Source organism: Suillus paluster (assembly GCF_016628075.1).
Source record: "Suillus paluster strain FC165 chromosome Unknown EDB91scaffold_12, whole genome shotgun sequence".
NCBI classification, from domain to species: Eukaryota; Fungi; Basidiomycota; class Agaricomycetes; order Boletales; family Suillaceae; genus Suillus; species Suillus paluster.
The window spans coordinates 194,889-210,435 of NW_024537572.1; the positions used below are offsets into that span (position 1 = coordinate 194,889).

The following is a 15,547-nucleotide window of genomic DNA, read 5'->3' on the forward strand; positions in this document are numbered from 1 at the left end:
AATTTCTACCTTTCATGCAGTTGACTCGTGCATCAATAATGAACGTCACCAAGCTTAGGAAACGCCAGAAAAGCCTGTATCGAAGACGAAGACACGACAGGCTTTTAACGTTTAAGTACTAGTTCATTGAACGGATGCATGCCCCGTCCGATCGATCCACGGACCTGCCAATCGAGACCTTATTTCCGTAGTGTTGAATGAAGAGGAGATTCATGTCACGTCTGGGCAACGTGATCGATCGCTACTCTCCAGTACCTTCATTTTACATTACCCTGCGGTGGTGACTTGTACTCCTATTCATGGGAATGTAGTACACGGGACACGACAGGAATTCATGCGTGTTGTTCGCTACCCCTGACGGAAGACGACGCTATACACGTTGATATCAAGGACACGAAGGTAAATTTCATCTGAGGTTTCTAGGCCACGGCGACCGCTCTAGGAGGAACTTGAAATTTGGAAGCACATTCATCGAACAAAAGTTCTTTAGCCCCAATATCCAGCAACCATGGGATAGGAAGGGTGCTGGGTTGACAAGCGGCTGATGTATGATCCCTAGTGAAAAGGCTCGCAATATTGAAGGACACAGAGACCTACCTCCATAGTTCATCTGCCTCACCCTTTTTGCTGTCGTTCAAGCTAGCAGCTACGACCATAGCAGCAAGCATGTCGCCCGTTCCTTTCTCGCATTGGGCGCGCGATAGGATTGCTTCTGCTTCCTCTAGGTCGCTCTGTGCAGGAGAGAGTTCGCCACGTAAAATGCGAACTACTGCTCTGCCGACGAGAAGAGCGGCAGAGGAGATCGAGGGATTTGCTACTTGCTCGTTGTAGAAAGAGAGCGCGGGTGCGTATGGCTCGCCTGTTACATAAATGATGTTGAGCGTGATGCGATAAAGCTTATAGGTCGGTTAACGCACCGCTGGTGCCTTGTGAGCCGGTTACGAGGGAGATGGCTGATTCTGCGAGTTGCAGCACAAGTGCATCTGGGTTTGCTTTCAATGCTGGTGCAAGGACCTTTTGGGCGAGCGCTGGTCGAGCTAATGAAAGGTATATTTGAGATAACAGTGCGGCTCTATCGATTTAACTTGATCAGTCGAATGGCTTCACACAAAAGGGAAGGTGATGCTGACGGTTCATCACCGGCTTTGCCTTCGCTACCCAGCGTTTCGAGCGCTTCTTCTATTTCCCCTGCACGAACGAATGCGGTTCCCGCCAATACTTTGACCATCTCCTTCTCCCATTCTTCTGAGTCTTCATCACCCTCTATCTCTACACATAGATCCCGAAGTGCTTCTAAGCCTTCTTCACCCCTTGCCAGGGCGGCAGCGGCCTGGAGTGCAACATTCTCCGTGTCAGTAGGAACGAGCGCGAGCGCAGATGCAACGTCCCCTAGCGCAATGTGTGCACGGATTTTGTAGACAAGAGTAGGGGCGTAATCAGATGAAGAAGAGTCAGGGAGTGGTAATGATACGAGGGCGGGGTATGCGCCAAGGGTGAATTGTTGTTTGACGAAGTAAAGGTCTGGAGAACTCATTGTTGGTGGATAGAGGTGAGAACGACAGGCACAATCAAATTTGAAAGTCGGGATTAAGGTCTTCGATCGATCTTGGCTTGAACTTGTGACGGTGAATTACAACTATGTAGATCCTAAACTAGCTGGTCGTCGTGGAAGTTGTTCAATGGAAACGGCCAATTGGATACATATTTGGTCAAAGTCAACTCACGTGGTCACAGTCGCGCGTCACGTCGCGCTCAAGGAAGTAGGCCTGCGCCGTTGGGATGTATCTTTTTCTCTCACGCATGGCAAAAATACGCACTTCTTCGTATGCTTCTGTACCGTTATGAACGCGAACACAAGATCACGCGCGACGGGGGAGCACAATACAAATTGACTCTCTGGTGCGAACAAGCACTATCAGGTGATCGGGGTCTCGGTGCTATTTGGGGGAAATGAAAACCTTCCGCGACGTCTTAAGCGAAAAAAAGATGGGCAGCATCGTTCAAGACAGCGAACAAGAACCTTCGCTCGTTGAGCGGCACATCTCCTGTTGTATCCTAATCTGCCTCATGTCGCGTCAAAATCAGCAGGGAGAAGTTGATGCCGTTACGAGGTCGTCTCAATATTATCAAATCCTGACAAGAAGCGACACAAAAATGGTATCGGTGCCGTCACACCCGCTATTCGGTTCATACTCGACACCCGGTGCCCTAGGCCTACTCGGTACCAGTCCGCCTATAAGTATCCCGCATGTCGCTTCATCTCCCAAGGTTCAGCTCTTCCTTCAACCTCTTCTTGTTGTCTCGAAATATCTGCCATGACCACTCTCAACAGATCCTTCTCGTCGCGCTTTTCAACCAAGAACCAGGCAGTAAGTAGTCCAACTATACCCAATAGCGCTTACATCCAACTACTCATAGAATGGTTCAATACCTACCGAGGGCGCTCCTTCTTCGAGCGACTCTGGCACCATGAAAGCCTTGGCGCACATCAAGGACCTCGTAAGATTACAGTTGTACTAACTTGTTGTCAACAACTTAACTGACTTGTTTAGATGAAACGTCCTGTGGAAGAAATCAATGAGTCGGCAGTTGTTAGTTTTACCTTCATTACCTTCTGTGGACAGTACTTGACCGTACCTACATCTAGTCCGGTGCCCTTGACGCCATCTCCCATGCAGGTGCAATTGATGACCGCAAGATGATGGTCAGTTCACCGTTGTCTGCCAGCACTGAGTTTTGTAACTCATCGTTGTTTGTCTCATCTAGCTCGAGCACTTGCTGTCCTTCATGTCCGATCACCCTTCGGGCAAGATTTCCAGCTTGGCTCGGACTTTCACCATTAAGACTCGTGAGTATTTCATGTCACTTGGCAGCTTGGTCATCACCACTAATTGTGTCGTAGTGTATAACGACCTCACCCACCCGCCTGCTACCTTCATTGGGCCGGAGTATCAGTTCCGCGCTGCTGATGGTTCAAACAACAACCCTGATGCTCCCGACCTCGGCAAAGCTGGTACACCTTATGCACGGTCTGTCCAGCAGTCAAACCCCTTACCGCGCAACCAAATGCCCGACGCCGGTCTCGTCTTTGACACCCTCCTCCGCAGAGACAAGGTACGTATGTGCGACAACATTTGCTTCAATCTCTTACGCAACATAATTTATAGTTTACCGAGCATCCCCAGGGCCTGTCCTCCCTCATGTTCTCCTTTGCAGCACTCGTCATCCACAGTGTATTCCGTACAGACCACACGCCCGGCAAGACGCATATCAACATGACTTCAGGCTATGTCGACCTTGCCCCGTTATATGGAAATAACCAAGAGATGCAGGACAAGGTTAGTGCTTTCTACATCGATGTTAAACTACAAGCGTCTTATACCATTAATATAGGTTAGACTCAAGGAGGGACGCGGGTTACTTTGCCCCGATGTATTCGCTGAGGACCGTCTCCTTTTACTCCCTCCTGCGGTGTGCGTGCTCTTGGTGTTGTTCAACAGGAACCACAACGTATGTTCCCCAATCTTAAGTTACTGTTTCCACGATTATTAATTCGGCCTGTTCGATCACAGTACATCGCCCGTCGGTTGCTCGAGATCAATGAACGAGGTACCTGGAAGGATCCTGCCCACCACGAGTTCACCCACGCTCAGCTATTGAAGCAAGATGAGGACATCTTCCAGACCGCCCGTCTGTGCAACTGTGCATGGTTCGCAGCTGTGGTTTTCTCCGACTATTTCTCTGCTATTCTGGGCCTCGTGCGCAAAGGCTCGAACTGGAGTTTGGAGCCATTCGATGAAATTCGTAACGATGACAACCAGATCTTTGAACGTGGCCGTGGCAATGCTTGCAGTGTGGAATTCAACTGTTTGTACAGATGGCACGCGACCACCTCAGCCGAGGATGAAGCGTGGATCACTGCTCAGTTCCAGAAGATATTCCCTGACAAAACTCCTGAGGATCTTACGTTGAGGGACTTCTATTCAACTGAAGCGAAGCTCGAGAAGAGCGAACCGGATGTTCAGCACTGGACATTCGATAGGTGAGTAATCCCGAGATCCAGAGTTTGTGTAATTGCTCAAGTTCTCTTGCAGCATCCAGCGTGAGACCGAAGGTCCCAAGGCGGGTTCATTCAAGGACTCTGATCTTGCAAATTACCTTATGAATGCGTTCGTGATCATATATCATCTTGTCTTGTGTTAAAATTGACCCATTCTTTCAGGACATCCCATCGCGCTGCTGCTTTCGGTGCTCGTAGCACACCCTCAATCATGCGTCTCCATGAGATCATGGGTATCGAGGCCAACCGATCATGGGGCGTTTGCTCGCTCAACGACTTCAGGAAGTTCCTTGGCTTGAAGAGTAAGTCCATGGCCCCAACACATCTCTTGGATACTCAAGTATTGTGCAGCGTACACCAGTTTCTTAGAATGGAACCCCAACCCCGAAGTTGCTGAAGCTGCTGAAAAGCTTTACGGTGACATCGACAACCTCGAGTTGTACGTCGGTCTCCAGGCCGAGGAAACCAAGCCTCTCATCGAGGGTGCAGGACTCTGCCCAGGTATTGCTCTTTCGATCAGACAATGATTGTGAAGACTTACATATATGTCAGGTTACACCATCTCTCGTGCCATCCTGTCGGATGCCTTCGCCCTGACTCGTGGTGACCGCTTCTACACGCAGGACTTCACGCCTTACAATTTGACCGCCTGGGGTTTCGCCGATTGCCAGCGAGACCCTGACGCCTACGGTTTCGGTTCTACTCTTGGTCGTCTCTTCCTCCGCACGCTTCCCAATGATTACTCAAAAGACAGCATCTACACATGGTTCCCTCTCGTACACCCAGAGCCTATGGAGGGTTACCTGAAGAAGCTTGGCAAGCTCGATGGATACTCTCTGGCTCGGCCGAAGCCTCAGGAGCCTGCTACTACTGTCGAGAATTACGTCGAGGTCGGTGAGGTGCTTCGCGGCACTGACAAATTCGTACCCGAGTACGTCGAGCACGCAGCAGAGGTCATCACGGGTAAAGGGTATGATATATATACACCCTGCCACTTCGCTTGGTGCTAATACGATTGATAGCTTCTTTACCGCATCTGAAAACGGCGTTGAGGAGCAGAAGCAATTCATCAGTGCGCTTGCTCCAACTCCAGAAGATGTCTCCGCGATCGGCACGTACTTCTTCAACAAGACCAAGGAACTTATCGACCAGCATTCGTTCGCCCTGATCGGCAAGAAGACTCGTGCTATTAACATTGTCCGGGATGTGTTGAAGTTCGTGCCCCTGCATTGGGCTGCTACTGAAATTGTACGTCAACATTGGACGGACGATCCAGGATATTGACTCATGATGATCGCAGGCTGGCATTCCCCTCAAGACCAAGCAAACACCTCATGGCGTTTTCACTGCGGCTCAGTTGTTTGACATGCTTGCTGAGATTTACGAGTCAGTCTTAATGTACCTTTTCCCTGCAATCATGACTAACGTTCTGCCCAGATTCATCTTCCTCGAGGTTGAGGCAGCAAAATACATGCCAATGAAGCAGAGGGCCAAGGACCATGTGGAAGAGCTGACGCATCTTATCAAGGGTGCTCTTGGTAGTGCTGGGAGCAAACTTCCTTTCGCTGGACTGATTGGCACGATGACTGGTCTCTTCGGTGGCAAGGGAAAGAAGAACCACAGTGAGATTGTCAAGCGCCTGTTTGCGTTTGGTTATTCCAACGACCAGGTCGTGAACTCCATTCTTGCATTGTTGGTCGGCTCCACTGTCGAGATGTCTCTCGGTACGTCCTTCTTGTTCCTGGTGGAACATAGTCTCAAATTCGACTGTCATAGCTTTGACGAACGTTGTCTACCAGCTCGTTCGTACGGAGGACGATCGGAGCCAAACTATTCAAGCGCATCACAGTGGGGATATCAAAGACCTGGCTCATTTGACTGCCTATATTGTTGAGGCACTCAGTACGTGTTCTGTTCTCGCTGATACACTTCTTCTCTGACGTCCGACCAGGGATCGACCCACCTTTCAAGGGTGTCTACCGTGTCGCGAAGCAGAGTCACTCTGTAGTTGCTTTGAATGTCAAGCAAGGCCAACGTCTGTTCCTGGACGTTGCCGCTGCAAACATGAATGTGAGTCACAATCATGCAATGTCATTTACGTCTCTCATGTATGTAAACTCAGGAGGACGCATTCCCCAACCCGACGTTCTTGGATACCACTCGTACTCGTGGGCGCTATCTCCAGGATGACGGGTGCCTCAAAGTCCTTGGAAGTGACCTTGCTTTGACGATGATCGCTGAAGTCCTTCGTGCCGTCCTTACCTATGACAACGTTCGTCGCGGTCCGGGCCAGTCAGGCAGACTTGCTCGTTTCCACGATCCAGCAATCCCTTCGCTGCGCTATGCATACCTCAACGAGAAGATGGCGCACAGCCCGTGGCCCACGTCGTTGGTCTTCAATTACGATGTTTCTGCTTGAACTTTTGTACTGATTTGTTTTGGATGAACGTTGATGATATGATCTACTCAATGTCGCTGAGCGTATCTACGTGATCTTTGTTGTTATCTTGTACCGTGTTATCTTACGTAGTTTTTGCGCCGTTGGTTGATGGTTCTAATGAAAATTCTTGATTCACTCCGTTCGTCCTTGTCGGACCTTGGTGATCGGATGCTAAGCTGTGGGAAGTTGATGAGTCGTTGTAGTTCATGTGTCCGGAAGTTGACCAGGTATCACTTGACCATCCGATTGTGAGTCACTATATATATCGTTGGCTTCACAAATCTGAGTCTATATGTCATCCTTACCCGTATAAAGTACAGCTGAGTCTCGTTTGCAAGACGATCGATAATCCTGTTACCTGACAATTGCATCGCATGCGTCAGCTTTCGTGGCACAGCATAAATCGCTGCCGGCCGGTGACGCATCTCCCTGACACCACGCGATCACACGCTGTGTAGACGCTCCCTAGGCAGCATGGCATGAGGTCCACATATTTATAAGTCATAACTTCCCTGTCCTATTACTTTACTCTCCAGCGTTAACCATCCCATCGTCTTGCTGCTGTCTTACTGTATTTCTCTTGTGATCGCCCCACCCGAATCACCTAACCACTACCAGCCGCTCCACCTACCCGGTCATGCCAGACGTTCACCTACTTGTCCTGATCCATGGAATGTGGGGAAATCCCTCCCATCTTGCTCACGCGAGTAAAATCATTCACGAGGTGAAGGGCGAAATTGAAGACAGCGACGTCAAGCTTGAAGTTCTTGTCGCGGAAACTAATAAGGATGAATCCACATATGACGGAATCGACTGGGGAGGTGAAAGAGTTGCCGAAGAGGTAATTATCCTTATTACTGTCAGCAATTCCGAGTGTTCTCAGCGTCTATAAATCAGATTCTACAGAAAACTACGGACCTAGAGAGGGAAGGCCACAAAGTGACTCGTTTCTCGGTCACTGGTTATAGTCTTGGTGGACTTGTTGCCCGCTATGTCATTGGGTGAGTGTGTGAGTCTCCGCTCTTGTGGATGATCTAATGAGCAACCCCAGTATCCTTCACCAATCCAAGTTTTTCGAGACGGTGCAACCTGTGAATTTTAATACTATGGCTACCCCACATATCGGCATACCTAGATTCCCTTCAACATTCTCCGCGATATCCACATTTTTGGGACCGAAGCTTCTTTCTCGTTCGGGCGAGCAGTTCTTCTGCGTTGACAAATGGTCACCACGAGGAAGGCCACTTGTAGAGGTCCTTGCTGATCCTGATCGCATTTTTATCAAGCATTGCTATTATTTCCTAATATTATAATTTATGCCAACGCGTAAGCATACAGTGTCTTGCGTCTCTCTACCATCCTGAATGTTCCCCCAGCATCCATGACACGACTGTACCATATGTCACTTCTGGCATCAGTGCAGAAGATCCCTTCGGCGAGTATCAGAAGAACGGCATTAAAATGTAAGTGTCTGCTTCGGGTTGCACAAGTTGATTCTGACCATATCTCAGCGATTTCCACGAGAAGTACAAGCATGTCATCAAATCTTACTCAGTGGCTCCTTCATCATCTGCCATGACCGAGGAAGAGCCGCGAAGCTGGGCTGGGACTATCCGGAGCATGCGCCCACAATTACCTCCACGATTCCAAGCCGAGTTTCCCTTGAACGTGGTATGCAAAATATTCTCGAGCTCAGCCACATCATCTCATAGCACAATGTAGGCCGTTTACGCCCTCCTACCAATTCTCGTCCCGACATTTATCTGCCTTGCTTTCATCCGCCTATCATTTCAATCGCACAAGTCTCGTAGTCGACTAAGGGACCTTGAAGCGCATTCAACCAGAGATAGACTTATTCACATTATCGGGAAACTGGAGAGTGAACTCGAAAGCGCCGTAGTTGATCTTTATGATGCCCCCGCTGGCACTCCCATCCCTACATCGCCGATACCTGGTGCTAGCCCTGGTGATACCACCAGTTCCATTGCACCCACAAAGGAAAAAGACAAGAAATCTCGCTCAAAGCCGCCTCCATACCAGCCTTTGTTGACACCCGGTCAACTTCAGTGCATCGAGAATCTCAACAAGATACCGCAACTGAAGAAAGAGCGAGCTTTCTTTGAGGGTGTACGCAATTCTCATGCAATCATAGTTTGTCGTGATCCCAAGATGTTCAAGCACCATTTAGAAGGGGAGGGTGTATTACGACACTGGGCAGATCACTTCAAGCTGTAGCTTTTATTGTATTCTCGTTGTGTTGTTTACTTGTAGTTAGAGAGGACTCGGACACTTACAGAAACAATACCAACGATCGACGCGTCGCGATGGTGCGTCACAGCCGCATGCTGTCATGCGGACTCGGAAGCTTTCAATTTTGTAATTGATCATTAATCATTCTTTGTTTCTTGACTTCGAAGCTCTGCTACAATAAGCAGAAACAACAATCGTATGAAGGATCTTTCATGTATGAGTTACCATCTCTTCAGCCTTTGTTTGCATAGGCCGATAATCTACGCGACTCGCCTTTAACATGTCGGCAATCCGATATTTAATAGGTCGTTGGCTGTGGCTCGCCTGGAATCTTTCAAACCCCCTTGTTTTGCAAGATGCCTGCCATCCGACGTGGGAGCACGTATCTTGACGTATCCACGACTCCTCACACGCCTGAAGGTAGGCTTAAGCTCAACCGCCTCCCCGCTGGTCGCGCACTCCCGTACAAGAACGGTAAGTTGCTTTTATACTTTCAGTCCATTGACACCCCGTGAATGTCTACCATACAGCTGTCTGTACGGCGCTGCTATTCATTTGCGATGAAAATCGTGATCTTAATCCCACGGAGACCTTGAATGTATCATTTGAGGATTTCCAGACTATAAGTTTGTTCATTCATTTTTGTTCCTTTGTTCGCCTGGATCTAATTGTGATCAGTGAAAAGCCGGGCGAGGGCTGCTGATATGAAGTTAGGCTCTTACACGCATGCTCGGTTGCGTCTGGTCCTTTCGGGACTTGTAAGGTATCTCCCGGTGGTGTGAGAGTTCTTCACTAACGACGCACGTCCTTCGATCAGATGGGATATGGGCACATTGAGTTGACCTCTGCTTACATTGGCCGCCAGCGCCACGTGGTTCAAGGTATCATTATTCGACCGAGCTTCCGTAACCTGCAAGTGCCTACATATAATCAATCGCAGATATTCACTCATACGGCATTCCGCTCTGTAGCTACCAGGGGTTTCACGAAGCACTATACGGATGCGGAACATTGCCAGAGCACCGCAAGTACCGTGCATATATGTCACTTGCAACCAAGGTATTTGGTCCTAATCGAATGCCAACTGTGCTAGAGGTAGGCGAGCGTGGCATCTTCTATACTTGTCACTAACGGCCATTACGAGAGGTGGCTAAATGTGCCATCGAGTTCTCGAAACAGAATGACGCATTATTGGCAAGATCCTCCTTGCATGGAGAAAGAGACGAGACCTCTACCGCTAACAATCAGGTTGATGTTGTCATGAACAACGACATTATCCAAGACAATGGTTCGATGGACTCCTACCAGGTTGTTCCTGTTACGCCGTGAGCGCAACTCGTAAAGATTCACGTGCTCTCATACTTATATTTGTCTACAGCACTCGTGCGCTGAGCCATAACCATAGTAATCGAGAAATCGGGCTTCCAACCCCTGAGTCATTACCAGCTGAGACGACATGCGGTTGTGTTACCAGCTACTTCCTCAGCATCGTCCTCCGAAGTCATCTCTTATGGTAATGATGATCAAAGTCATTCTGATAGGCAGAACCCTCAGATGCCCGATTCGCGTTCCAGCTACTTCGGGGAAGCCATTTGCTTCGTTTCAGGTTTGCTCCAAGGCTTTCGATGGTCGTGTGACCTCTTTATACAAGAGGTAGGTGGTTTCATTTCAGTTCTTAAATGCAATGGTTAATTCTGATAAATGGTGCAGGTCTCTTCGCTTGCATACCAGAGTCATAGATCTGCAAACGTCCTTGACTGCTGCAGAGCGGGCTCTTCGTGAGGCGAACCTAGTCACGTCGGGCTCGCAACAGCGATGCTTGGACCTCCTTGAAGATCTGCAGAAAGCTCGCATCAATATCGTAGATCTCGAGACGCGTGCCAAAGGGGATGCAGTCGAAAAGGATAACTTGCAACAAGAGGTCGCTGATCTCAAGGCAGAGGTATCACGCCTACAAAGTGGTATTGAAATGATAAAGCAGATTGCAGGCGGGGTAGGTTTATCCATTGTTCTCCATTTGGATTATACACTTATTTGCTTTCATACTCAGCTGATCCCGCTGTAGTCGCTTGATCTCGGTCACAAGTTTTCTACTATGTTTGACTGGACGAGGAATCTATGCAAAATATTCATGAATTTCGTGATGTACTACTAGCGCTACCATACTATGTTGCTGACCGGTCCCAAAAGCACGTAACTCACAGTTGGCGACGACGAACGTGCGTCACGTTATGAACCTTCGTCGCTAAGCGCTAGCAAGCTACAGGCTCGTGCATATGAAGCTGATAAACGTGCCGAACGACGAGAATAATACGAAGTAGAGGCGAGGCGTTAAAGCGGGCAAGTATATGATATTTGCCATGGAAGGATGGCACAGAGAAACGCACGAGGCCGCGGACTGCTATATGCCGGTAAGTCATATAGAAGAGAATTCTACTTGTTGTGAATTTTCGTTTATATGATCTGCCATTCTGTCATTGCGGGCATTACGAACCAGAGCTTGGATCCATAGTTCGCCAAGGCTATCTTGGGATATGGCAAGTTGCACGCCGAAAGTCTCCTTCCGAATCTTCCGTTTAGTGAACTGTCCTCACATAACTGAGATGGAAGGAGACTACATCTAGCTAGTTTCAACGGAAACCGGGTACTTATTATGTATCGACTGATTACGTAAATGTGATTACACTATGGCTCTGCCAGCACCTTCACCTACTCATCTGCTACGTTCACATTCGATCGCAGTAAGCACCCTGTTCATATCGACGGACAACGAGCGAATCTACTCCGGAGATGCCGCAGGACAAGTTGTGATCACTTCCACGCGCTCATTGCGACCACTCGCATCATGGAAAGCTCATACTGACTCCCTGTTAGGCGTTCAAGAATGGGGGTCTCAAATCTTAACGTGAGTAGCCGGTCGGCTATCCTTCTTCTCCTGGCATTTTATGATATTCGGCGATTAGACATGGGAGGGACAATAAACTTCACGTCTGGGCAAGACCTGAGGAATCCGCTTCCATCAGACAAGGACCTGCAACTGATCTGTCGGATCTATCAATCCCAACGATATGTTACTCGATGGACGTCAACGCCCTGAACTACTGCAGGTTTTCTCTCATGTTCCCTACAGGATCAAGCGAGCAGGAAGGTCTGCTCGCCATTCCGAACCTAGTGGAATCAGCTCTGGTGATTATCCCTTCCGATGTATGGTACGGCGTGATCTCAGTATATGAACTGGCCAGGCAGATATCTGGTCACTTCCGTCGCGTCAAAGACTCCATGCCGCCATAGGTGATCCACTAGACACCTCCGCAACAGCCTTCTCCGATGGCAGGTCGGGCAGCAAATCGGGAATCATCATGTCAATGCATCTCTTTTACGCTGCTTCGTCTGCACCTTCGTCCTCTACATCAGCAAGAGAGCTGCGACTCTTATGCGCGTACGAAAATGGAGGCGTTGTTCTCCGGAAGCGCACTGCACCCGAAAATAAACAGACCGTCGAGGGCCGCGGATGGGAGGTATTGTGGAAATCCAAACTTCATGTAGAATCAGGTTGGTTGAAATATGTAAATGTATTAGAGGGAAATCTGATGGAAGTTATTGTTCCAAGTGATGGCGATGGCGGTCTCTTTAGACTGCACTTTTGCTTTAACCATATCGGCTGACCATCTGGTGGGACGGTATGATCTTTTGGTCGGTGTTTGGGTATGCAATGAGTTTACTTGCTAACACCCTGAACAGAAGACCCAGGAAGAAGCAGGAACTGCATTCAAGACCAAACATCCAGGAAATGGCTCTATCGCCATATGCGGCGACGGAAGAGTGTGTGCGATAGGAGGATGGGACGGCAAGTGAGTCAACCATGTGATTATGTGACATATTATGTTAACTTATGCACGCAGAATGCGGTTATACTCAACGAAGACGTTTAAGCAGCTGGGAACCCTTGTGCATCACAAGCAAGCATGCCAAGCGGTTACGTTTGCCTCCGTTATCGATCCCCCTTTTGGTAACACACCTCTTCGTGGAGACTTGAGGGATGATTCTTCCGGTGACGAGGACGAAATGACTGTTGAGGAAAAGCGTGTCCGTGCTCGGTGGTTGATTGCAGGCAGTAAGGACGCGAAGGTGTCAATTTGGGCCTTGATGGACTTTGAGAAGACAAGTACATGAGTTGCGCCAAAATTCACGACAAACCGAGAATGTGTCGAGAACTATTGGATGTTACGACGCGTTTGGTCTAGAGAGATGAAGGGGGCGGGGGGTAGGACGCTCAGATGTTGAAGCAGGCAAGTCTGTAACAGCTGGCTTGTAAATATTAGTAATCGCGAACGAACGTATCACGTCCTGGTGGAGGGATCGGTGAGTTGTCGCCCATGTTCCTTGACTTGCTGCTGAGTAAACTAATAAAAATAGATGCATACTTGCGGACCCCTTGGATAGATTTATCTTCTAAACACCGCCGAACACTTGGCAACCTTTTTCACCACCTGGGACCGTTGAATGGTCATCTTACTGAGCATCAAGGTTCTCGCGCCAGACATTCGGACCATCCACGCATGTCCAACACTGCGCCCTCCAGATCCGGGTTCGCTCTCATTATCACCTACCTTGTCGTCGGTCTTGTATATTGCATCGTTTGGAAATCCCCTTGGATCTTGATGGACCTCGAGTACGTTAAATTGAAATCCCAATGCGTGAGCTGTGAAGTATTAACCCGCTCTCTTGGGTCCCGTGGTCCGAATCGCTTTGCGTCTTTCGCCACAGCAAAAATCCACACGCCCACCGCGGGAGCTACGAGGAGCTACGTTGTGACATCTCGGCGAATTGGGAACACATCCAGTCCATCCAATCACGCGGATTTTACCTTGGTACATTCTTTAACCGCACTTGGTTGTCCAGTCCATACATTTTCAGTGATGGCAACAGCTCGGTGAATTGGATGCACACACACAGTCTATTCAGCCACGCGGATTTTACCTTGGTACATTCTTTAACCGTACTTGGCTATCCAGTCCACACATCAGGGATGGCGAGAGCGGCGGCTGTCGGGTATTGCTGTAATGTCACGCTAACATTGATCTGAGATCAAGGATGTTGCTTCTCGCGGAGCGCCCCTAAGAGAACGTAGCTCGCGTCTCACAGGAAGCTCCCCCCCTCTTCTGTTTGCGCTTGCAAACTACACCCCCGTTTACATCGTCACATGGCTATACACGCAGAATCATGCAGCATCTGTGCTTTGCTGTAGCTCCTAGACTTCTACGTCCATTCCAATGGATACAAATATTAATGATTAAGACATAGCATACTGTTAAAATCTATACAGTCTAGAGCACAGTAAATATTGTAGTGATAAGTAATGTAATGTCTACCGACGGAAAAAATGAATGCGTGCGAGTCAACAGTCCGATTTTGTCATATGTGCGCCTGCGCATAATTGTGACAACACAAATGCTTCCCCTCGGAACCACCAGACCAACATCACGCTGCGATGTGGCAAAGATGAAATCCTTGGGAAGGAAGGATGCAGCGTTGATGCCTGCGAGTAGCACCGGTGACGCGTGAATGCTTCACCTCGGAACTACTCAAACCAACATCATACTGCGACGGCGAGAGGTGACAAGGATGAAATCCTTGGGAAGAAACGATGCGCGTTGATGCCTGCGGGTGGCCCTAGTGACGCGCTTCCATGCACGAACGACCTGACGTTCGATATATTTAGTGCACGAGATGCATGTCTTTCTCCTATGTACCATCGAGGCAACCAGTATCAAAAAAAATGTTTCGAATGTTATAGACCGTCCTTACATTGGCTTGGATTCAACAATCCAAGGCTCGGAAGTGAGAAATGCGTGTTGGGGAACCGCGGTAGACATGTTGGGTGCCGCGACGAGTGTGAATTGTCAGGCGTGTAGGTGAAAGGAGCAATATTAATGAGCAGGCGAGCAAATGAATGTAGATCACAAGTGGTTGTCGCAGACGTTGTTGTACAGTTCAATCGGCTGCCGCTAAAGCCTGGGTATTCTTACACTGGTTGGGCAGCGAAATGCAAGGTGGGTTCGTCGGGGCACTCATAGGAAGGAAGGTTTTATACGGTTACCTAGATCCACAGCGTTCGGGGAATTTGCGCGGAAACAAAAGATGTACATTGTCCTAGCACCCAAGATGATTGTAATTGCGCGCTGGCACAACGCTGGCACCACCAAATGTTTGGTAGGAACAAAAGGATCGAAACAAGCATTGGGTTACGACGAACAACACCTTCCTTATTTGGATGAAGCTCATTGTTTGGGTGTGCGCTGTTTGTCTACCACGGTCCACTCAGTATACTGCGTCACAGCAGGGACCAAGCAGGACCACGCATGTCATCTCCACGCTCAGGTACGTTATGTTCGTTCATTGCACGATCGAACGTCAATCCAAATTAAATGATTTCTAAGGCTAATAGCCCATCTCCTGTTCCTTTTACTCAGCGGATTTCAAATTCATGGGCGCAGAACCGCAGCTGGTTTGCGGACATGTTTACTGCCAGTGTACGGCACTCTTTAGGTTCACCGAGGAAGTGTGTCTTCTCCTATGTTCTAAATGTGATGTGACCCGGTTTTAAAACCTTCGCTCGAACTGGTTTATTGGGGCTGGGCCCTGTGGAGTCATCATCTGTTTCACATCACACTTGCGATAGGCTCGATAGCGATGCTACACGTTTTTCCTTCTTCTGGTCAGTTCAAGAGTGGAGCTGTTCGTATCTTCAGTCGCAGATTCTCCGTCACGGAATGCACAGAAGGTAGCTGATGGAT

The 15,547-nt window shown here is 48.8% G+C and overlaps 5 protein-coding genes across 5 annotated transcripts; 3 read left to right on the forward strand and 2 right to left on the reverse strand.

Moving 5' to 3' along the window:
- Positions 1–117: 117 nt before the first annotated feature.
- EDB91DRAFT_1117718 (coatomer epsilon subunit-domain-containing protein) lies at positions 118–1,708 on the reverse strand. Its single transcript, XM_041318039.1, has 4 exons — positions 1,131–1,708; positions 918–1,072; positions 598–859; positions 118–525 (listed from the first exon to the last, which is right to left on the reverse strand). The coding sequence occupies exons 1-4, from the start codon at positions 1,532–1,534 to the stop codon at positions 420–422; spliced, it is 927 nt and encodes a 308-aa protein (XP_041179821.1). The 5' UTR covers positions 1,535–1,708; the 3' UTR covers positions 118–419.
- A 543-nt stretch (positions 1,709–2,251) lies between these two features.
- On the forward strand, positions 2,252–6,644 carry EDB91DRAFT_1117722 (heme peroxidase). Its single transcript, XM_041318040.1, has 19 exons — positions 2,252–2,369; positions 2,419–2,499; positions 2,553–2,591; positions 2,648–2,704; positions 2,767–2,848; positions 2,903–3,114; positions 3,168–3,338; positions 3,394–3,510; positions 3,573–4,042; positions 4,095–4,169; positions 4,223–4,362; positions 4,412–4,561; positions 4,613–5,030; positions 5,083–5,308; positions 5,361–5,446; positions 5,498–5,784; positions 5,837–5,962; positions 6,012–6,130; positions 6,183–6,644. The coding sequence occupies exons 1-19, from the start codon at positions 2,316–2,318 to the stop codon at positions 6,477–6,479; spliced, it is 3,207 nt and encodes a 1,068-aa protein (XP_041179822.1). The 5' UTR covers positions 2,252–2,315; the 3' UTR covers positions 6,480–6,644.
- Positions 6,645–8,902, forward strand: EDB91DRAFT_1117724 (putative serine esterase-domain-containing protein). The gene is made up of 7 exons (XM_041318041.1): positions 6,645–6,748; positions 6,816–7,341; positions 7,398–7,501; positions 7,552–7,753; positions 7,839–7,963; positions 8,012–8,171; positions 8,223–8,902. Exons 2-7 carry the CDS (start codon positions 7,138–7,140, stop codon positions 8,733–8,735), a joined length of 1,308 nt encoding a protein of 435 aa, XP_041179823.1. The 5' UTR covers positions 6,645–6,748; positions 6,816–7,137; the 3' UTR covers positions 8,736–8,902.
- Positions 8,903–11,419: 2,517 nt separating this feature from the next.
- Positions 11,420–13,089, forward strand: EDB91DRAFT_101896 (WD40-repeat-containing domain protein). The gene is made up of 6 exons (XM_041312530.1): positions 11,420–11,655; positions 11,714–11,936; positions 11,993–12,302; positions 12,361–12,443; positions 12,492–12,601; positions 12,653–13,089. Exons 1-6 carry the CDS (start codon positions 11,438–11,440, stop codon positions 12,921–12,923), a joined length of 1,215 nt encoding a protein of 404 aa, XP_041179824.1. The 5' UTR covers positions 11,420–11,437; the 3' UTR covers positions 12,924–13,089.
- A 1,246-nt stretch (positions 13,090–14,335) lies between these two features.
- On the reverse strand, positions 14,336–14,626 carry EDB91DRAFT_1048962 (uncharacterized protein; the record flags this gene model as incomplete). Its single annotated transcript, XM_041313442.1, has 2 exons — positions 14,336–14,495; positions 14,559–14,626. 2 exons carry the CDS (start codon positions 14,624–14,626, stop codon positions 14,336–14,338), a joined length of 228 nt encoding a protein of 75 aa, XP_041179825.1.
- Positions 14,627–15,547: the final 921 nt, after the last annotated feature.

What these genes read in the sequence shown, in the direction of transcription:
- EDB91DRAFT_1117718 (XM_041318039.1), bottom strand. Translation starts at nt 1,534, where the DNA reads ATGAGTTCTCCAGACCTTTACTTCGTCAAACAACAATTCACCCTTGGC. An exon ending in GGCAAAGCCGGTGATGAACC is followed by an intron (nt 1,073 to 1,130) that starts GTCAGCATCACC and finishes TTAAATCGATAG; the next exon opens with AGCCGCACTGTTATCTCAAA. An exon ending in GAGGCAGATGAACTATGGAG is followed by an intron (nt 526 to 597) that starts GTAGGTCTCTGT and finishes TTGTCAACCCAG; the next exon opens with CACCCTTCCTATCCCATGGT.
- EDB91DRAFT_1117722 (XM_041318040.1), top strand. Translation starts at nt 2,316, where the DNA reads ATGACCACTCTCAACAGATCCTTCTCGTCGCGCTTTTCAACCAAGAAC. An exon ending in TGGCGCACATCAAGGACCTC is followed by an intron (nt 2,500 to 2,552) that starts GTAAGATTACAG and finishes TGACTTGTTTAG; the next exon opens with ATGAAACGTCCTGTGGAAGA. An exon ending in TGTTCAACAGGAACCACAAC is followed by an intron (nt 3,511 to 3,572) that starts GTATGTTCCCCA and finishes GTTCGATCACAG; the next exon opens with TACATCGCCCGTCGGTTGCT.
- EDB91DRAFT_1117724 (XM_041318041.1), top strand. Translation starts at nt 7,138, where the DNA reads ATGCCAGACGTTCACCTACTTGTCCTGATCCATGGAATGTGGGGAAAT. An exon ending in GTTGCCCGCTATGTCATTGG is followed by an intron (nt 7,502 to 7,551) that starts GTGAGTGTGTGA and finishes GAGCAACCCCAG; the next exon opens with TATCCTTCACCAATCCAAGT. An exon ending in CAGAAGAACGGCATTAAAAT is followed by an intron (nt 7,964 to 8,011) that starts GTAAGTGTCTGC and finishes ACCATATCTCAG; the next exon opens with CGATTTCCACGAGAAGTACA.
- EDB91DRAFT_101896 (XM_041312530.1), top strand. Translation starts at nt 11,438, where the DNA reads ATGGCTCTGCCAGCACCTTCACCTACTCATCTGCTACGTTCACATTCG. An exon ending in CAAACTTCATGTAGAATCAG is followed by an intron (nt 12,303 to 12,360) that starts GTTGGTTGAAAT and finishes TATTGTTCCAAG; the next exon opens with TGATGGCGATGGCGGTCTCT. An exon ending in ATAGGAGGATGGGACGGCAA is followed by an intron (nt 12,602 to 12,652) that starts GTGAGTCAACCA and finishes TTATGCACGCAG; the next exon opens with AATGCGGTTATACTCAACGA.